The sequence below is a fragment of the Hesperophylax consimilis genome, chromosome 21 (assembly GCF_061612785.1).
Source record: "Hesperophylax consimilis isolate HC1 chromosome 21, BYU_Hcon_1.0, whole genome shotgun sequence".
NCBI lineage: Eukaryota > Metazoa > Arthropoda > Insecta > Trichoptera > Limnephilidae > Hesperophylax > Hesperophylax consimilis.
Genome location: NC_142856.1, coordinates 29,928,451 through 29,952,080, shown reverse-complemented (window position 1 = coordinate 29,952,080; position 23,630 = coordinate 29,928,451). Strand labels below are relative to the sequence as shown.

At 33.6% G+C, this 23,630-nt stretch overlaps 1 protein-coding gene across 1 annotated transcript in view; it reads right to left on the bottom strand.

The window, feature by feature from the left end:
• The window catches only part of rk (G-protein coupled receptor rickets), a 564,913-nt gene that overhangs the window by 92,689 nt on the left and 448,594 nt on the right, over window positions 1-23,630 (bottom strand). Inside the window, exon 4 of the mRNA XM_089644727.1 lies at window positions 16,909-16,980. Coding sequence (XP_089500853.1) covers window positions 16,909-16,980 — 72 coding nt within the window. The remainder of the gene's footprint in view (window positions 1-16,908; window positions 16,981-23,630) is intronic.

Below are 23,630 nucleotides of genomic sequence, written 5' to 3'. Positions count from 1 at the left end.
TGTATTAAAATATTTGGCGCCAGGTCCCAGCGTCTTCGAAGGACCTATGGTCGAATTTGCCTTATCAGACCTGGAAAATGGTTCTTTCCACGGGGAATATTTTATTTAATTCTGGTAAATGTATTACTAAAATTTAAATCTCTAGGGAAGTTACTAATACATTGTATAGAATAATAAAATCTGTTACTTACCGCCAATTTTGTTTTTCAGTTGATTCAATTGAAATTTTCAAATAGTTTCAATAAAATAATTTTTAATATTGAAGTACTGTTTTTTATTAATCTTTTATGTAAATAATAAATAATGCAGGCATGCGCATGAAAAAAGATAGAATGTACTATCTTAACAATTATTAATCAAAAAGCTATTCAAAATACAATAAAAAAATCAGCCAACTAGATATTTTTAATTATATATTTAATTTTTTATTAACTCCCCATTGGGCATTACAATAAGATCATAAATTAAATTAAAAACAACAGTAAGCTAAACTTAAACTTATGATAAAACAAGTTCTCAGATTAATAAGTATTTCAATTTAATGCAAGATTAATGTTGACGAAACTATATGCCTCTCCCTTTAACATATGTTCCTGATTCCTTCACCCTGTCCCTGTATGACAATATGGAGTACCGAGTACCTATATTCAATGAAATCGCAACAATTTATTTATTCATTACCAGTCTATTAAGAAAACCGGCAGTGAACATGTTTCTTAAGTGTGTTTAATTCGAGTTTTTTGCGGAAGCTTGTTCAGTAATAAATAGCATTATCTTTCGAGGCCTTTTAATATCGATCGAAAATACTAAGGGCACGTCAGAATCCTTTTTGAAGTCTAACTGTTAACTTCAGTTACACCATAGTTCTGTCCACAGTTAACCACAAACTGATTCACACTCATTATTGCGACTCCAATTAAATTTAGTTAATTTCTTAAAACTTTCAATTCTGAAAGCACATTTTTGAACTTTGAAACAAACACAGGCTGACAAAATCAATGTAGGCTGACAAGATAAAAGTTCACTAAGATCAAGTTTACAAATTTTCCTTGAAGTTTTTCATCAAATTATTTATTAATCTGCTGTAATTAACCCTCAAAACCTCAGAAACATTCCGGAAAAATTTTGTGCTTCATTTATAATTCCGTGAAAACTCCTTAATTTCAGGAATACAAAACAGTGCTTAATTAAATACTCTTCAGTCATTTGGTTTTGTTTTATGATTCAACACTTTATCTAAATTTAAAGCATTTTACAATATAAGTGAATCCAATATTCAATCCTTTGAATATTGTTTTATGAATAAACGATTAAGAAAATGAAATATTTAAAGGATGATATGTCTAAAGAGAAGTAATATTGCTCAGTTTTTGATCATGTAAAAGAAATATATAATACTTTTTCGTAATCTGTTTTTTTTTTACGTGACTACCGCACAATAGTCTCGACTGCTTCCAAAATGTCTGAAGTCAGTGGGACTTCTGCCACTCCAATTAGGATATTTTGAGAGGCTGAAGGGAGTAGTAAGGAATTGAGATGGGCAGATGAAGGTACCTGACTATTCATTATTATATATACATATATAAAGGCTGTATGTTAAGGCCAAAATATATATGCAATCAATCAGAAAAATGGTAAACAATCCGTTAAGACAACTTATTTGTTTGCGCCCGTACATAAGCAATATGAATATGAATAAATAAGTTTGTCAGTATACAAACTCAATTCTTTCGAGAAATTAATGCAAATACATAATTAGATTGAATGACCGGTACAATATTGTAATTGTATGTGTTAAGAAGTGAGTTAGTTAAGAGCTTCACAGATGCACTCATAGAGGGCAGTGCAAAGAGCTTGCTTGGAAGTCCGTAAGATGGCAGCTAGTGGCCAGTAGTCGCCAGGGCCAGTGAAAATGCTCCCAGACAAACTTACTGTTCCCAGATCTCATTTAGCCAGCTTCTAGTTAGGTCAACTATCGAGTCACCATTGTAATACGCGAAGTAATAATAAATCACGGATTTATCACAAATAACCAATTATTCATAATCTCCTTCCACGAAGAGTTGGAGAACTGTTTGTGGGAACACAACAGTATGCTTCATTGGAAGAATTATTTATTTATTTTATTTATTTGTTATTCATTAACGCCCTATCGGGCTTTTACAGAGGTAAACTTTACTTTACGTCTTAATATTTTAAAGCGTTACTTGCTAAAAGTGTATTTAAATAAAATTGTTGAATTAACGCCATCTGTGAACGTGTAGATAAAAACTTATGTTGCGTTTAACCTTAATGTTTTAAAGCATAATTTTAAAGAAGTCTATTTTAATAAAATAATGCCACCTACAAACGGGTAGATTATAAGTGCGTTGCAAATTATAGAAGGACCGATAAAAATTCTCAAAATTAAAAGTAAATATTTATAATACCGTGGTTTATTGTTTGTTTTTGTGTTGCGTTCGGGAAAGGCTTCGAATTGCAAGTTTTGTTCCGTTTATTAGTCCTTGTTGGTTCTGTTTTGAATTTCATTTCAGCAATTTGTAAAATGTTTAAATACTTGACACCATTTGGAAGTTTATGGAAAAAATGTAGATCACTCTGTTTTAAACGTTCTAACGCTTTTTATAGCAATTTTATTTATAACAGAGGGAAGGGTGAACATCTCGGAAAAAAAGCGTGAATATGTGAATACCGGCCAAGAGTCCTAACTGCTCTCCATCGTCCGGAGCCTGTCTGTCTATTAACAGAGTTGGGAAGGAAATGCTAAAGAAAAGTACCTTTAGGGCGTGATCGGAGAGTAAGGCTCTCTACTTGCAATCCGGAGGTTGCAGGCTCAAATACCGGCGTGCGCAAGTAAATTTTATGTGATTGATTTTTGTTATTTCAGTATTCTTTCAGTATGTTTGCGGAACTTTCCAGAGAAGAATATACTCTCAGTATCACCCTGGTGTAAGACCACCATTCAGAATTGAAACGTGGCTTGAAATAAGTTTTACAGCGTTAGGCATCAGATCTGAATATCAAGGTACTTTCTCACCTTCCTCTTCTTATATTTTTTCTCTTCCCACTACCTTCAGCTCCAGCTCAATATACTCTAGGTCCTCCTTTTGCAAAATGGCGCATGGCGCTAGTAAAAAACCACATGGGTTCTGTATAATCATCGCCTTAGCTTGATTAGGTATTATCATCGCATCAGCTCCTTGACTTCTTGGCGCCTTGGCAAGTCAGCGCCAGGAGCGGACCGTTCCGATTGCGCCCGCACAGGCCCGGACCTGAACATTCCCCTATTGGTGATATCATTGTCCCACTGGCATTGAGTGTTGGGGACAGTTGAGAATCTTGTGCTGTATTTAATGAAAGGGGGATATAAAATTGACCGAGAGTATCAAATGAAATTTGAAAAATAACATAATACCTACTATTAAATCTAAACTCTAAACAAAACAATGAAACAAAAAAGACACATCAAAATAAAAAGGTAATGGTCTGAAATGAGATTTGAACCAAGGATTTCTGTGTTAACGGGACAACGTTTCTAACCACTCGGCCATCGGAACCTAATTATTATAAGTCATTTTTGTCTATCTCACATTCAGAATTAACACTATTATCTTGTAACAAATTTCAGCGATATTTTTGGCAACTATCTTTGTTTGTAATCCAGTTCGTGTTTCGGATAAATATATGCGATTATTATTTATATGGGATACCTATTGATTTTATAAAAAAGTCTGTCGTGATAATTTTTATTCGAATAACCTTCAAAGTTATTAAAATAAAAATTGAAATGTTTTTCTTTTAAATTAACATTGGTATGCGGAAATGTGTGATTCTCACAGCGTTTTACCAAAAACCGTACGATTTACTAAATTGGGATGTTCCGAACATAATTGAAACGATAAAACAATTGAAACAAATGGAACGTGTGATTGAAGGCTTTTAACCACCCTGTTCATTGGCGTTTTCCACTTCGCGTCAGAAAAAACGCACGAAAATAAATTGAGAGACGCAAGAGAAGGAGATAAGCATCTCTCATATTTGAAGGTTGTTTGTATTTGCATAAAATTACCCCAGAAAATGTCACTTGGCAGAAGAGGATCGAAATACGGGGCTACGATATTCGCAAAAAACTGGGGTGGAAAATCACCACCTTGGGGTTCAAAATATTATGTTTTTAATAATGTGGAAAAATTTTGTGCATGAAGAAAATTGGCTAAAAAAATGAAATGAAAAAGAAAAAAAAATTATCTTCCCCAAAAAGTGTGCGAGTCTTTTTTCTATGTTTTATGCGAAACCGCGTAAGACTCCCAACTGTCTGGAGCCAGTGAGACTATGGTATCCCCAATTAGTGTATGTTGCGCGGCTGAATGTAGTAGGGATGAGAAAGAGATCGCCAAGAGGTAGGTGGAAAAGTACCTTATCTGCCAATTCTACTCAAGAGCTGGTAACCAAACACGGCCAAAGCCATTTCAAGCAACGTTTCAATTCTATAAGGTGGTCTTACACTACGGCGATACTGAACGTATATTTTACTCCGGAAGTATGGCCGAAACTTTGGTGAGTAACTGTCAAAAAATGCACAGCTATATTCACTAGCTTTTATTGACGAGTACCGCCATCTTTGCGTTGAGGTCGGAAACTTTTCAGACCACCCTCGTACTGTATATTATTTTTAATGAATAAGTTTTGAAATTACACTAATTAATCAATCAAAATTATTTGTGCAAATCTTACCCCTCGACCACTGATACCTTCCCTTAAAAATACTCAAGGGCTTAGTATTTCTGCAGTACCAATACACTTTTATGGATTTTATTTTACTAGATATTTCTGGCGTTTTACTCAATATGTCTACAAGTTACACTCTTATATCTACAGAGTTTTTACGTCACACGTAGTCTGGTTATCTAGTATTGTCGATATGTGGATAACTTGTCATCATTCGCTAACGTATGAACAATAGTTCAAGTCAAATAAATGAATTACCATTAGTCATTGTGAACTGTTGTTTATTCGTTGGCGATATGAAACCATGCTAAAAAACGATGATAAGTTACCGATGTTATTTATTGATAAAACGTCTATTGATCGACCTTGCTTGATACCCTGATAGATTCTTCGCAAAAAATGCATCAATAATTAATAACAAATTCAGGCGTAAAGAGAAATGAATGATTCATAAATAATTTCTGAGAGAAGATGATTAGTTGTGCCAGAAGATGCTCAATTGAAACAATGGGATCGTAACCTGACTAGCGACAGATCAAAATGACCAATGTGACCAGATTTTAAGAAGAAAATGGTTAAGTTAATCTAGTTGATGCGATAATCCAGGATCCCAAATGCATCTTAAAATAGCTTTAACAATGTTCAACAATCATTTCTAAAAACAAAAGTATTTTCTTATCTTCCTATTTCACTTCTCTTATTCATTGCATGACCGATAGCCTTAAAACTTACAACATTCTAGAAAGCTTATGAAAATATCATGTCCCAGTATGACAGTATTCTGTATGGCATGGACAGTTGAAAACTAAACCAAACATTGACACCCATGATTGGTTCTTTAGATATGTGGATCGATAGACTTATCTTCAAAATGCTATTAACCTGGATACATACAATATTAAATAATATTCAATGAATGCTTAAAACCTAAACATGAATTATCATTAAAAATAAGAGAATAAGATTTTCACGGCCAAAAGTTTTAAAGTGATTTATTTTTGGGGTATTCTGTCGTGTTGTCTCCTACTTTAGTCGATGTTTCAGACAGCATTACAGTGCCCATCACCAGGGCAGTATGTAATGTGTGTGCTTAAGTATGTATGTAGATGCCACGATGTACACGGAGTAAAATGAGTATCGCCGATTTATTGAAATCCTTCTAGAAACGTGATGGCAAGCCATTTTCTAATTCAAATATTAGGCCATTCAGAATATATTGAAACACATGTTCATGCAGAATGCATTAATGACGAAATGCGACAATATTAACACATTCTTGTTTTACGGATAGTTTTTTTAGGAAATCTGTCAATTCATTATTTAATTGCCTGCAGTTCCATTTTAAACAGAAATAAGAGTTATTTGACCAGATCACTAAGTTTTCTGACATAACTGACCAAAAATAAATCATAATCTTTAAGTTTAATTAATTGGTCACAGAATGAAGGGCAACAATAGAAGTATAATTTGTTTTAGACGTACGGATTAAGATATTCCTGAATACGTTTCATTACTTCAATAACCTATACATTTGCTTTTCGAGTTGTTCTGAGGTGCAGTGTGCAATTTATGGTGAATATTGTCACGATGATATCTAACAACTGATAGATAGCAAAGAACGAAAGAAAAATATGAATATACAGAAAATTGATATTTTCGTGAGGTAATCACATGAAAAAGTTAATTTATGTTTGACGAAAAAGGTTTTTCTTTTCAGAAATTTACACCTTATTTTTATATTTTGTATTTTATGTTGTTGAGCCCTGTTTTCCAAGGGCACGTTGACTGTCGGAGGGGGCGAAGGGTCATCTCTGCAGAAAATGGGTCAATTCTGTTTGTGGCAAGGATCTGAAATTCCTATTTTTGTAACGCGGAACGAACGAGATATTTTTATACCAAACACGCCCTTAACCCGCTAACGGGAAGAAACGTGCTTAGAGGTATTTGTTGGAATCATTGACCTAATCTAGAAGGATTGATGTTTTATTGGAAATAGAAATTCATTGAACCGATAATAAATGCATTTGTTTTTTTGTTTTATTTTTAAGTAAATCACTGTTCATAATGGAATCATTACAATCATTTAAATTTACATCATTTTACAATCATTTTTCAATAAATTTTTCATTATATTTGTTTTATAATAATAATAATAATAATACCTAGATGACTTTTATAGCGCCGTTTTTGTGCAAAAACACCTCAAGGGCGCTGTACAAACTTATAATACATTTCCACAGTGTTATTACTTAACTATTTATGGAGAAAATATACAGTTCAATACTTACCTGGTAGGTCACTTGAGATTAACACTTAATTAACATTAGCTAATTGTTTATTGGCGAAATTTAGATACAGGGTTTAGGACTTAATTGAGAAATTGAATATAACTGGACTTTCTCTTAGGATTGGTACATTTAATTTAAGAGTACGACAACTTAAAAAGGTAAGTTTTTAGTTTAGACCTGAATTCTGTTGGACTTGTTATGGATCTTAGTTCCGGAGGGAGTTTATTCCAAGCCTTCGGCCCAGATACTCCGAAAGCGCGATCACCAAACTTAGTATTTGGCTTGCGCATAGGTTCTATCAGTCTGCCTACAGCTGCTGATGTTGCTGATCTAAGCGTTGACTGCCTCAGACCAGTGTTTTCCGGGAAGCATAGTTCAGAGATGTAGGGTGGGGCCATTTCATTGATGGATTTAAACACCATCCAGCACAGTTTGTACTGGATTCTTTCAGGGCACTTGAGCCAGTGAAGGTTACGAAGGTGTTCTGAAATGTGCGAATATTTTGAAACCCCGGTTATGAGCCGTGCTGCTGCATTAAACACTGATTGAAGTTTGTCAATTTGATATTTTGGAAGGCTGGCATAAATGCCGTTGCAGTAATCGAGACGTGAGACTACGTAAGAGTTGATAAGTAGTTTTGTTGCTTCTGAATGAAGGTTTCTTCGGACAGACTTGAGTTGTCTTAGGTGAAAAAAACCGGTGCTTACAGTCCCATTTATTTGACTTTTAAACGAAAAGTCTGAATCTAAATTGACACCGAGAAGTTTGACTGTTGTTTTTGGGATGATATCGCTGCCGGAAATAGTAATAGGTGAATTGTCTATGAAATGTTGACGTTTGTTTGTGGCTACCCAGAGGAACTCAGTCTTAGATGGATTGAGCTTCAGCTTGTTTGAAGACATCCAACGAGTTATTGCTTCTAGACATTCAGTTATACGGATCTTGAACAAATGATACCATATGATACCATAAATATACCATATGATACCATAAATGGATATAATGATATCCTAACTGGGATCTCATATACCATATGATATATGGTATATGGTATATGAGATATATATGAGATGGTATATGAGATATGATATATGGTATATGAGATACCATATATATGATATGATACCATAAATATACCATATGATACCATAAATGGATATAATAATATCCTAACTGGGATCTCCCGTGCTGCGGATTTCATTTACATATGATTCAAATTTAGAAGTATGCATAATATATAGTGTTTATATATATTTTCAGTGTTTTTTTCTGAAATAATTATAAATATAAGGGGTTTTTTGTTGTTCAGTTGAGTGGTTTCGATTTCAGTCGGTAATTGGTGTCAGTATATTGTCTATTTCTGATCTCCCTATGTTTTGTATCCAGATTTTTATTTGTGATTTAAATTTTAAACTATTGTTGTAAGTTTTTAATGAGAGTGGGATTTTGCTGTAGAGTTTGATACCATAGTATAGCAAGATTTTTTACCAAAAGTTTGTGCCTGAAGTTGCTTGTTGGAAACGTTTTTGACCCTGGGATCTAGAGTTTCTAATGTATGTATATGTTAGTTGTTAGTTCTTGTGTTTTGTATTTATGAATGTAAGGGAGTATTGTTTTTGAATGAACTTGTTGAAGTGACATGATGTTTGTTAAAGATTTTGTCAGTGCTAGTTCTTACACGAACTTTCAGAAATTTAACTGATTTTAGGATATTGTCATTTGCACTTCCCCATCCGGGATGAAGTTTCAAAATACTAAATGGCATATTAGAAATGACATATTGAAGATAGTAGCTGAGAAAAAAATCAAAAATAAATATTGGGTTCAATTTCTATTCTGGCTAAGTCCCTCATATTTGCATAAATAAAAAAAATATCTCTTGTTCTGACGGTGGTAAGAAAAACATTCTCATACTTTCTATTTTCAGAATCCGGGAATGAATGACTTGAACGTAAGTAAGTTAATACATAAGTTAAGTAAAATATCGTGATATTCCTAACCATATCGGAGACTTTAAAAGTAAAGGAAATATAATTTTATTGTTATGTGTAAAAATAACTACATAACACTGACCCACTTACTTAATACAACTGTACTTATCCGCTTGGAAAAATCTTTATAATTAATAAATAAATTTTACTACTTCTCCATCAGTGTAAAAAATCTTATTAAGCTAGTTAAAAGCTCGTCTATAGTCAAACAATGAAATTTTATTCCCCAAACTAAGTTAAAATTCTACAGGTATTTTAATGGAGCCTACCCTAAGGCGTAAGCAGCATTGATCCCCAGTACACCGATGGCGGCAATAACTGAGTGGTGCCATAGTTACCCAGCTTTTACACTTGACAGGCAGGGCACTCTTGTGAGGTGTCACTTAAAAAAGGGTATATTATTTTCCATTTATTGCTTCAGTTTCACGTAAAACATTCGTCTGAAATCAGACCAATAAAGCTAAGTCACCTAAGGTAGCGAACCTACGACTTGAATTAACAGAAACAAGTATAATGAGAGGAACAAGCGTCATTGATCCCTTTCAGCACTGGTGAATAGTCAGGAAACATACCAAATGCGTGCCCAACATCGGTACACGATTGACATTTGTAAAATTTACGACTTTTACGTAGTAGGCCGTTTTTAAGACTCGTTCGACTTGAGTTCAACGGCTTGGCTGTGAAACTGTTTACCGATCTCTGGAATTGCTTCCTCCTACAACATGAGAAAACCACTTGTTTCTGTCTTTAAAAAGACCCTCTACACAGCATTACCAAAAATCACAAAGAGAAGGGTAAACAAATTGATTTAAAAAGAAGGTTAATGTTAAAACAGTATATAATTTACGATTTTTTGTTTCAGACACTTACAGAGAACCTATTAATCTGAACTTCTGTGTTTAACTTCAGTTTAAATGGTAGAAATTTGTGTTCTGTATACAAAAGGACATAAAAACTTTCTTCATTACCAGCGTGAATGATGTTAGATTAACTCAACTTAATTGGTTTTATTGCAAAGGAAATTAATGGGGAGCTACACATTTTTTTAAAGCATATATAATTTTCCCACAACATAAACATCAATATCAATAAAAAAAAACACCAGATCCCAGTATAAATTTCGTGACTTTGAGTCTGGAAAAAAACAATTTAAGGCTCTGTGGCAATCTAAGGTGCTGGTTTAATTAATTTAACGTTCTTCGCAGCGGGAACAACAGGTTGCTTAATGGTCGCCATATTTAACAGGCGCCGGAAGTGGGGGTGATAATAAATTAATTAAAACACTCCGCACTTCCAGAAACTAATGGCGTCTTCATATTTAGATTAGTTGATGTAACAGTGTATTACTGTTATAACTCGTGGGACTTAAAGCGCTTAATGTTTTACTTTTATTAATAAACAATTGAACATTCTTAATCAAGCGATGAGACATTTCGTCTTAATTTTTGACAGTTAGAAAGATATTATGTCAACAATATAATATATTATCTTAGTATATATCTTATATTTTTATACAAAATTATAAATTATCAGTTGGATAGCCCTGACATATTAATGTTGATTCAATTTCATGTACCTACCATTAGATCAAGGTCCTCTAGTAAGTATTATTGTGACAATTATACCACAGTCTCAGGATATAACTCAGTTATACATAGATTGCACACACATGGGAACTTTTAGGCTAAATTCGCAGATACTTTTAATATTCCCCTTATAAAGTATAAAGCTGGACTAATAACACATTTTAACGCCACTTATTTTAATGAGGTCACTACATAACAGGCTATTGTCATTGCTTCTTTCTTTACTGTTATGTTTTAACTTAATTTAATTCTTTAATTTTTCTCATCAAAATTTAATCCTGCACTATGTATATGTAAAAAAATAAAATAAAAACTTTGTATGTAAATGGCACTTATGTCGTAAATACTAAATAAATAAATAAAGATAAAAATCTATGATGAATTTTATGACGCCAGAGGTCACCTTTAGAGAGTTTAAAGTGTCAGATGACACGAATATTCTGTTTTTTATTTCGTTTTGGGCCGCCCTAGGAACGATATATTGGATAACCAACACCTCTGCCATAGGTCACCCTAAGTAGTTAATTACGTTTGTTGACTGAGCAGGGGTGCCCAGGTTTATTGGGTGAGGTTTGTCAAGGTCTTGGGGGTGGATGCGTCTGCTCGTCAGCTGTGTGGTAGGCCAGATTGGAAGAGGCTGGTCGAGGGAGACATTTTCATCTCTCATGCCGGATTAGCTCGACCTATCGCCTTGCACTTCAGTGGGAGGGATAGATTCATACATCTGTCGCTCCTAGACTCCTGACACCCAGATTCCCACACACTTCTTATCCCCTTTTCCTTCCCAGATCCTCCTCTCCTGCATTTCTCCAAAGATGGCATAAGCCCCGAGGGAAACTATTTTCCTCAGGGCCTCCTGTGTTGACCAAATGTCATTTTCTTATCAAATACTAGTGGACCCCGCATTGCATCGCTATTGCTAATGTCTTTCTCGGGCATCACCGACTTTTTACACCATTCACTACTATATACCACAATGTTACTACTAAAAAACTACATTACGTCGACTTTAATTTGACACTGTATCTCAATCCGGTGCAGTTAAAATCCTCGGGCGTCCCCGAATTCTTCTACCATTAAAATCACTCTCTAAACACTGCTGGCACTAATAAAAACAAACTTTCAAATTTTTATCGAAATCGGTCAACTGCTTTTCGATTTTTTTTTTTACAAACATTCTCAGGCTGAATTTTTATAAACACATTTAGTTCTATCGCAGAGCGTGACAGATTTTAAACCTTTAATCTACAATACCATAGTGGATTACGTAAAAATATCCTACACATATATGTAGTGAAACTTGTGGGTTCTTTCAGCACTGATCAGTTCAATAAACTACGGGGATCTTTTTAACGTGAAACTGTTTTTCAGAATCCTGTTGGCATTCTATAGAGGTTTCGCATATTATTCATCAGATGCTACCTGCTAATCCGATTACGTAAGACAGTTGATTTTGGTAGACACCTTTGGGATGAAGCCCCAAAATACTTGATTAACCTTCTTGACTCAAGGGAGGATGGTATATCAGATAATCAACAGACCGTGATAATTTATGCATTCACAAAACGTGAGCGTGCTTGGGTTGGGCTTATTCAAATTGTCATCAGCTGTCAAACATAACGGTCGTGTGGTTATGCACGTCATATTATCACAAATTAATCAAAAATTGAAACGGGTCAAGAATCGGCGGTTAACGAGGACTATTTAATAAGAAAATCAACATCTTGCTTAGCATCGATTGGATGGTTCTAGACAAGCCTCAAGTTTTAAGCAATAATAATAATAATTTTTATATTTGGCTAATTTATATAGCGCCGTTTTAGTGAAAAATCACCTGAATGGCGCTTTACACATATATCTATTAAATAATTAATACTATAACTGCTGACAACTAGTGACTTACATCTAAGACTTATATCTAGTGACTTACGACTAGGGCCAATAACTACTATCTTAATGACTTATATATTTACATATGTAGAAGCATACAACTAATATTAACATTAAAAATTTAATTTTACTAGCGCCAGAAGAAGAAGAAAGTTCTATGATATTAGGGTGTTTTTATTATTAATTTTAGAACACGGGTGCAAAATGAAAAGAATAAATGAAAATTATCATCGATTTATTTTATTAATTTTTATTTAAATTTTATTTAGGGAAACTTTACTGGGGTAGTAACCATTAATAATTTTTAACATTTTACTCAGAAATCAATTAAGAAACCAGTAATTGAAATTAAAATACCTATCTACAGATAATATAAATGTATCGTCTGTAAGTGGGCTACCCACAGTTTGATAATGCCTTCAGAGGGCGAAACAGCTGTCGCGCGTAATAATAATTACACAGCAGAACTTGTTTAAAAATAAACTGTTTTAATAAACCCAATAACAATATTATTGAATATATAAAAAATTAAAATGTAGTTCTACAAATTAAACTTAATAACAATAAATTAATCATCAATCTTTACCGCATTTAGATGAATTCATCTGCCAACAATTAAACCGATTATCGTATTCTGTTCCCACTGATATTGTCCATTGTCCATTGGTAGGCAAGTCAATAGCATTTTGAATTTATCATCTCGTAGTTGAACGTAATCGCTAGAGAATTTATATGTTTGCATCAACAATTAAATACGTATAACAAAATAGCTGTCCACTAATAGAAATGTCCAAATATATTATTATAGTCACAAATGATTCAACACACTGTTTTGCCCTCTAATTATTTAATCATTCAAGAATAACGGGACACAGAACATATAAATGTAACGGTGGCAAATGGGAATCTAGCCCAGGATATTTGTTTTACTGGGGTAACGCCTGTAACTACTCAGCCATTTTGGCGTGATTTTTTGAGTCATTTATTTGTGACACCTGTTGCTTTTTTATTGCTATTGCCCTATAATAATTATAGAAGGCTTTAAGGCTATGAGTAGTGGGTGGGAACTGAGGGTCAACGTGTCCAGGAATGACAGAAGTTTCACCTGCTGATTTGCTTAAGTGGTTCATTTGCAGCAAGTTTGTTATCATTAAACTTCGATTCTTCAATTAACAATCAATTCGTTTTGTTGCTCGCTCAATCAGGCAACAGTATACTCTATTGGTTATGTAAGAGTACAAATAGAGTTTCCTATCGATAAATCACTTGACGATAAAATGAAGATTATTTGTGCAATGGCATATCCTGTCACCTGGATATTTTCCCACATTCCCAGCCTATTGCAGTCCGCGGGACTTCAGTATCTTGTAATGTCTTTACGCTCAGTTAAATACGTTCGTTCGAGTTCGTGGTTCGTTTCGCATTTAACTCTTTCATTTTATGTAATTTAATTTCTATGTTATAATCTTGAAACTAAAGGAAGATATTTTGTGAAACATGAATATAAAATATATATTGAAAATTTTTTTATACCTCCTCACGAGGAGATCCTGTGTTTAGATATTGGATTTTGAAATATTATTAATTTATTAAAAATCTGGTCAAATTATTTGTTTTCCTGTTCAAAATGGGACTGGAGACCTATAACGAATGATTTGATAAATTACATAAAAAATATCAGTAAAGGACGAATATGTTATAAGGAAGTCGGACCACGCGTTCTACAAAATATTAATAGTTTCTAGTCTTGCAAGAGCACCTGTGTGAACAAGTGTTCAGATTGATTCTGAATGACTAATATTTTACTGGGAAATGTTCATTCAGCCACATTTTTAACAGTATCTTGATAAAAAAGCAGTACCTATTTTTTCCGTATATGGTTTGAGTTCATGGTTTGGGTAAGGTTTTTTCAGTAAAATCTATAACGTTGTTTTTAAAATACTATTCAGTATTTTTTCCGATAATTCCTTAAGCCAAGATTTGATGGATTTTATAGTCAACTTTTACTTGAATTTGTTTAAAACTGGATTGGCGTTTGATATACACATAGGTGTAAATAGGTTGTTTGTTTGCTTTGTTCTAGTTTATGATAATTTTTTTTAACATTAACAGTAAAATAATTTCCCTCAGGTCCTATGTCATGTTTGGGGATGCTGTGTGGGGGGATTTTTCAAGAATAGGAAATGTAGTTCTTGGAAGGAAAAAGGTATGAGGGATGGGTAAGAATCTAGGAATCAGTATGTTAAAGAGTGACGAACGTATGATCTATCCCTCCCGCTACAATGGATATGACAAGTCGATGGGTCAACAGAGATCAGTTGGATGGGTCAAAGGGTCTCCTCAAACCAGTTCTCCCAATCCGGCACGCAACGCAGCTGGTAGCCGTGGGCAGGAACATTCTGAATACACTTCACCTGATGAACCCGGGCACCCCTGCTAAATCACCAAACATAGCAAACCACTCGGAGTGACCTATGGCAGAAGTGTTGGTTATCAAAAATATGGTTTCCAGTGCAGCGGCACCCAAACCCGCTCTCCAAATTGAAAAGATATGTGAGATACTTCCCTCTTTGTCTTTTTTGAGATGATGAAATTTTCGGCAAAGATTATTTGTATAGAAGATTTCTGTTGACGTCCTTACGGAGACCTTTAATATAATATTTATGATGCATTGATTTCTTTTATTTGGGCTCATTTTTCACATCTTTTCTTACACTTCATTTAGCCATACAACTTGGGGATATCAGTCCCAATGGGTCCAGAGAGTTAAGATTGTGGAATTTATATGAAAAAGAGAAATACGCGTAGGGTCCAGAAGTGGAAGGTTAATAGAAAAAACAATGAATATGAAATGTTAATACATATTGCTAATGCATAATGAATATAATATAAAGGCCAATGTATGTTATAAATTTGTCGGTACCCACCTATTCTTAAGCCGGTAGTACAATAATGTTTAATTTAACATGATTTATTTACACATAAAACTAATTGATGTTTCTTTTTTTTTTAAGATCTATTCCCATTAAAAGATTTAATTATAATTTGGATTAACTTTTTACTCAGTCAATTGTTTGTCACAAGACTTTAAAAGTAAACAATAAAAGCAAAAGAACCTACACATTCATTTTATTGCACCCGAAAATCCACTGATAAAAATGATAACTCTAATTTTAACCTTTTTATTTTTCTCTCCTGTAACATAAACTAATTGTTACTTTATTTGAAATACTTTATTTAATAAATATTAAAAATAAATTAATAATCTGGTAATTTGTTAAATCTTTTTTATATTAATAGGATTGCAGCATATTTTGTAAGGTCATTGACCAAAAGACCCGTAGTTGAGCTGCCACTGGTATCAAACGTTTTTTATTATTAGCCAAACTTTACAAAGTATTCGCTTATGGTATTTATAATTAGATGCTTTTCAAACATTTTTCATACGCGGACTTTTACATAAGAACTCATATAATGCATACAGTTTTTGATTCCATACGTTTAATTTTAACTTCGTTCCAAATTAGACAGTGGTAAATTGTAACGTACCATAGCGTACGTTACAAAACACATATTATACGTTAGTACTCCCGGAACTGTTCGGTAATTGCGAAACTTTATTTCCACATGCACTGTTTCAGTGCACTTTTGCGATGTAAACTTCAACTTCTTGTAGATAATGTAGATATACTCGTATCTTGGAAGGTGTTTCCTGAAAACCTACTTATTTTTAAAGCGATCACAAGGAACGATTGTTAGTTGTTTCGGTCTTTTATGGTTGCTTTAGTGGTTTGAAGGATTATTTGGTAATAATTGAAAACGATAGATTTACGAGCACATATTTCTTCAACACTGATTTCGTTTAAACGAAATAGAGGTAAGATATTTAAGCCAAATAGTTCACTTTGGTTGCAATGTTTTAGTTCTACATCGAGTGAGTTTAATGAAGTCTCTTCGGGTACTGTGAGAGAATTCTATTTAGGCATTATATAATAAGGCATCATAGCCGGTTAGAAGTTTAAACCGAGTGGATTGCCATCAGATTACTACTTAAAGATCGCGTAGTACAACTGTTAGATAAATTCTTTATTAGAATTGGCGGTTAAAGTTCCCACCTTATTTATTATCCACTCGGTGTCTACACTACTCGACAAATAACGCTGTCAATGGGTAAGCTAATACACTACTTCTAGTGCAATCTACGGGTGAGTTCTTAATATCAAAGATATTACAGATACAATATTAAGTTAGCATGACAAGAGGAATGATGCTATTGAATGAAATTTCTTAAACAGTGGATATATTTAATTAATCTATAACCTCAAAACTTTATGTATATCTATCTTCATAACTCAGCTATCTTATACTGCAAATGGCATATAATAAATTATTGATAAAAAAATCAAATTTTTCATATGTACTTACAGTTCTTCCAGTTCAGTGACTAATTCGAATGATGACATCTTCAAATCAGTTATGTTATTTCCTCGAAGGTCTCTGAAAATAAATGAGAAAAATCATTATTAGTTCAAATTCTATTTAAAGATAAACTCACACGAATCAATTGGATTGATGACATTCTGGTAAGTCAAACAAAATATTTGTTGAAAATAAAACAATTCTAATTTATCACCTTTATGTTAGTCGAACAAGATTGAGTTGAGAAAAAAACATCAATCACCTTAAGGTTGATTGAGAAGCAAGCTGATCCTATATGTCTTGTTAAGTTGGTAAAATTCGAAAAGATACATGCCACTTCGTTATTGATGATAGTCCAGGAAGACTCAAAGGCAAGAAAACTAATTTTTTGCAGATGAAAATTGGCCATTATTTTACAACCTTCGTATTGACAGCAAAGCATACAAAATGGTATAAATTGTCGGTTAATATTACTACTTCGGTATTAATACGACATCGTTCACAAGCTTGTTCGTGAGAAGTATCCGACTATTCAGATCTGATAACCAAACACGACTAAAGCCATTAATAGCAACGTTTTGATTCTGAGGTTTGATTTTGATTCTGGTCTTTCACGAGGGCTATACTGATAGTATCTAGCAAAGCATACAACATGGTATAAATTGTCGGTTAATATTACTACTTCGATATTAATACGACATCGTTCACAAGCTTGTTCGTGAGAAGTATCCAACTATTCAGATCTGATAACTAAACACGACTAAAGTCATTAATAGCAACGTTTTGATTCTGAGGTTTGATTTTGATTCTGGTCTTTCACGAGGGCTATACTGGAGAGTATCTAGCGTGGTAGATACTCTATTAGAGTATCTAATAGAGTATCTACCACTTGCATTGTCTTCAAAATGTCTTGCTACATCACCCATAGGAGTATTGCTTATTTATGCTCTCGTATAACGAACGCATTGTCTCTTGGACGTACTTGACTTACTTAACCCTTCAGGTCTCGGAAGGACATTATTAGCCACATACATCATATTCCATTATAGCCTCCCAAGGACAGATCTGACCGGGGCGTCAATACATTATAAAAGTTTTTTTTTTTTCTATAGTGCGTAGATGTGTGATGTGTTCGTCATTGGAAAGATAAATAATTATTCTTCACAGTTTTTATCAAATATTGATACATTATTACATGATAAAATTTAAAAAAATTGCAAAGTTGGCGGTTACGAATTGGCGACATTTTTTCATTGAAAGTTGAAAGTTAAAAATTATTTATATTCATTAAATACACAAGAGGAATATGTTTTATAAATATCGAATTCTTCCAAAATTATGGACGTTCCGAGTCAAAATATCCTGGAAAGTTTTTTTGTTAATATTTTCATGTTTGATATTAAAAATTAATTTTTTAGAAAGATCAATGTTTTTGTCAAATGCAAATATTTCAAAGACAATTTAATCTAGTTTCTAAAATGGTATTTCTTTTAACGATAACTTCAAAAATAAGTAATACATAGCACATTTTAGATTCCTCGGAAGCATTCCGAAATTCTCGATGTCGTTGGGACTTGTTGGTAAACATATTTAAAAACCTGAAGGGTTAAACCAGTGATTTCTGAAATTATTTCGGGTAAAAAATGTAAATTAAATTTTGATCTCCGGGGACTTTTATGATTTTTTTGGAAAACAAATCATTCAAATTTATATGGTAACTCAGCCCATTGACCATAATTATTCAATTCTTACTGATTTTCACTGTTTTGTTGAACTAAAAAAATGTCACCGGAGACCAAAATTTCATTTAAATTTTTACTCCAAATAATGTCAGGAATCACTGGTCAAATTAAGTCCAGTACGTTCCTTAACACCCTTATACATTTATGGTAATATTCCGCGAAACCATCTTCTCAAATGCTACTCAATGGATAATTTTAGATTTAATAATCACAACTTTAAAGCTCTTTCTACAAAATTTTGTTCATTAAAAACCAAAGTTGTTGTGAGGGAAATTCTTATCAAACTATTCATGTTTACGGAGAAGCTATTTAAATAATAAACCTCTCGGCAGCGCTGGTAACGCTGGTAACGCTGGTAACTACTGCTAACAACCAAGACTTCTGGAGTTCCGAGGAGGCGAGAGTGTTGTTGTAATTTACTTTGTCAGTGCATTTCATGAATAGAAGTGTTGCAGCCTATCTGGTTCTTTGAAAAACTCTTGCAAAGGAAGAGATTTAATTTAATTCCCGGCTTCCCATTAAAATAGACAAGGGATTGTTAAAGCTTAAAAAATAATCAAATTGAAGATTTTTTAATTTCATTTGACTTTTTGCAATTGAGTGGAAAATTTAAGCCTTCGGACATAGCTAACTTTTTTCCTCAAATTAAAATGACGATTGAGGTGATCTGAATAGTTGCGTCACGGAAAACACTGGTCTGTGGCAGTCAACTCTTAGATCAGCAACATCGTCAGCTGTAGGCAGACTGATGGAACCTAAGCGCAAGCCAAATACTATGTTTGGTGATCGCGCTTTCGGAGTACCTGGGCCGAAGGCTAATAAACTCCCTCCAGAACTAAGATGCATAACAAGTCCAACAGAATTCAGGTCTAAACTAAAAACTTATCTTTTTAAGCTGTCATTCCCTTAAATTAAATATACCATTCCTGATAGAAAGTCCAATTATATCCAATTATGTCCTAAATCCTGTATCTAAATTTCGCTAATAAACAATTAGTTTATGATAATTAGGTGTTATCTCAAGTGACCTACCAGGTAAGTATTGTACTGTACATTATCTCCATATATAGTTGAAATGTATTATATACTTGTAAAGCGCCCTTGAGGTGATTTTGCACAAAAACGGCCCAATAAAAATCATCCAAATATTATTATTATTATTGCAACGCTACTATCATAGTATACTGTGGAGATCTGCAAAATTGAAAATTTTCAACGAAAACTATCTAACGTTCTAAAAAGTTGTCCTATAACCGTCTGGAACTAGTGAGATTATGGCATCCCCAATTGGGGAATGTTGTGAGGCTTCAGGTAAGGAGGAGGGGGGGGGATGGGAGCAAGGTCGGGAAGTACCTAGCTATTCAGATCTTGTCACCAAATACGGCCGTAGTCATTTCAACAACGTAGGTTAGGTTGTAACATACTTTGGTTATCAAATTAATAATTGCATACCATAAAGTTAGCCTTTTTGATACTGAGGTTCTCAAATTAATAATTGTATACCATAAAGGCATTTTATGAAAGATGAAATAGGTGTCTTCATTACAAAAATGTAAAAAAATAATGTACAGCTAAATAGAACCTCTCAAGGCAAAATCATAAATTATAAATTGATTAAATGTCCAGTTTCCTTTGTATAAAATGTCGTTTTGCCAGTGTTTTTTTTATAACATAAAGCTGGGTTGAGTGTATTTCTTTAGAATTTCTCCGCTATATTGTCAATAAATTTTCACTACAAGATAAATAAGAATGACAAACCCATGATAAATGGGGTATTTTTCTAGATTTATAAGTTGTTTATCTTGTTAAGGTTATATTTGGGTAAATAATTTTATTCCAACGTTGTTTTTTTATGACACATAATGGAAGAATAGCTGAAGTATGAACTCTCAAATATTAACGTGGTGCAAACCAATTTACGTCGCAATGACGTCAAACTGTAATGCTGGAGGAGAAATAAAGTATAGTTTTATTATTATTTAGACTTATCTCAAGTTTGTGATTTTCAGACTTAACTATGACACTCGACATATTTTTTTGTGAGATTCTCAATTATTGGATAATTAATAAAACAATAAAAAATTCCGGATCTTTCAACGGGATATCATTTTCATTTTTTGATCACGACAATAAATTTTCAACTAGATTTTTATATTTGAAATTCGAATAGCCAAGTTTTGAACATTATCTATGCAAAAAATGCATCAGTATCAGCAGGTTTGTTGTCTATGTGAGGATGTTGTGTCGGCGCTCTTTATTGGCAGCAGACACATGTCAGCGCTATATTGGCGGCAGACACATGCCTGAACGGATGACGAACCTCGTGCTGGCACAGTTGGTCTAAATAACAAATGTAGATCCTAGGAAATAAACTGTACAGCGCCCTTGAGGTGATTTTTCACAAAAACGGCGCTCTGCAAATTAGCAGCCAATTAAGCCAGCGTTAATTAAGCCAGCGTTAGCAATGTAAGCGCCCGAAAATATTTATTTTTACGACTTGATTAAAAACAATTGACTTTTCTCTACTTTCTAAATATATATTATGCAGAAATTATATACATAAACCTTCCGGAAGAAATTCTCTAAATTAAAGTAAAAATTCTATGAAAATCCGTTGCGTAGTTTAGAAGAACTAAGCGCATAAACAGACAGACTGGATAGAGACTTAAATACTTACAATAATGGCAACCGACGGCTTCCGTGGTTGAAGGATTCGACTCTCGACTAGCAATCCGAAGGTCTAGGGTTCAAATCCCGGCGTGTGGAAGTAAATTTTTAAAAATGAATTTGTGTTAATTAACAATTCATTTATTTTTAAATAATATAAAGTAAACTTGTGGCACGTTACAGAGTGAAATATACTATCAGTATCGCCCTGGTGTAAGGCCGCCATTCAGAATTGAAACGTAGTTTGAAATGGCTTTAACCATATTTGGTGACCAGATCTGAATAGACAGATACTTTTTCACCTCTTCTTCCCATCTACATCCCTTACCTACTACCTTCAACCTCACAACATAGCCCAATGGGGATGCCATAGTCTCACTGGCTCCAGACGGTTGTAAATCTTGTGCGTTACTCACATAAAAAAGCTAATGACATTGAATATGTTCCAATGACAGTTATTTGTTAAAAAAGTGTAAAATTTAGAAGGCATGATTTGAGATTTTCACGGGCAAAAGTATTATCACGATTATTTTTGAGCTATTACGACGTGTTCCCTTTCTTCCTCTGTCAACGCAATCACGTTGATTTTTATATTTTCAAATATTTGCTCATTTTCACGAGAAACAAGGAAAAAAGATCTCTCTGTAGACACACTTACAATCCCACATCAAGCTTTAAGATATGTAAAAAAATTACAGCTTAAACTTTAAAATCCCTAGGCTTTCATTTATGGTTTTCATTGCCCCGTTAGATAGAAATCCTTGAAGAAGATTGCTATTAGAACGAGTAGAGGCTTGACAAATTCTAGAAATAGTCCCGAAAAATAGCAAGTCAATGCCGAGGGCAAGGACCTCAAAGTACCTACGCATAATTTTATTACACATAGCTTTGCCTAAAACATTTTTATTCAATTTATGTCTGTATCTAAAAGCAATTTGTTTAGTCGTTGAGTTGATTTACTCAGCAGTTACTTCTGTAGATTATTAAACAGAAAATTCAGCAATGTTATGAAATATGTTTTAAAAACACCCATGGAAACTACCTGACTCATTTGAGTAAAAATGTTTTTACGTTATTTATGGAATTGATACTTAAGAAAATGTTTATTTTTTATTTAATACCACAAAAGAAAGCTAACTGCTCCCAATCCTCTGGAGCGAGTGTGAGTACGATATACCTAATCGGGGTGTGTTCTGAGGTTGAAGGTAGCGGGATGGGAACCTTGCTATTCAGATATGGTCTCCAAACATGGTTAAAGCGTTTTCAATTTTGAATGCTGGTCCTTCATCAGTATGATACAAAGGATAGCTTCAATTCACGTGACCCAAATAAAATGCTTTTATTAATTATAAAACAACACAAATTAATCAAAGAACTCGCGACCTCAGGGTTTGTAGTCGAGAACTTTACCCCTCGACCACGGAGGCCGTCACGGAAGCTATCACGAAGAAGTAAACATTGTTATGAATTTTCTATTTGCGATACTAACCTTTATGTTTTTCATGGGGGTGAAAAAAAAACTATTATACAATAAACGGAATGAAAAAAGTTGACCGGAAATATTTATTTCGTTGCTCTTTCGTCGTCGGTTAGAGCAAATAATTCCGGGGAAATGAAGTGTTTGGTACTTTATATAACTCAACTGTTGAGGCATAATTCAATAAATAATGCCCTAGGATTGGGTTATCGGAAGTTTATCAAAACTATTGGAAAATTGTGGAAAAACGGCAGTTGAGAAATAGGGAAAAATAGACGGTGGAATATACTTTTAGAGCCAAATAATAAACTGTGATCTTGGGACGATTCAGTTATTTACTTTGGTTTTTATTCATGTATATGTTCATAAGCTGTAGAAAAGTACCGACCAACGATTTTATTACCAATGGGACCTTAATTGAACCTAGATTTGTATAAATATATATTTGAAACAATTTAAAATAGGTATCGTGAAATTGTGGATTTGATCAAACGGTTCATGAAAATATCCAACAAAAAGTCGAATTTTATAAAAAAAGTCTAATTTGTTGACAAAAAGCGAGCATTTGGGTCAAAATTTAGAACCAAATTCATTTCCAATGAAATTTTGGATTTCAGCTAAGAAAGATGGTCTTAGAAGATTCTTTAAAAAACATTTATTAAAATTCTTCAAATTTTTTCATACGTACGCAAGCCTTAAATTCTAAGGCTCGATTCGTCCGAATAGACACAAAATACGCATTTGTACAAATTTTTATGATCAAACGATGTTTACACGGGATTAATTCGGCGGAATGCTGTGAAAATTCAGATTTAAGCTAATATTGACAGCTAAAACACGAG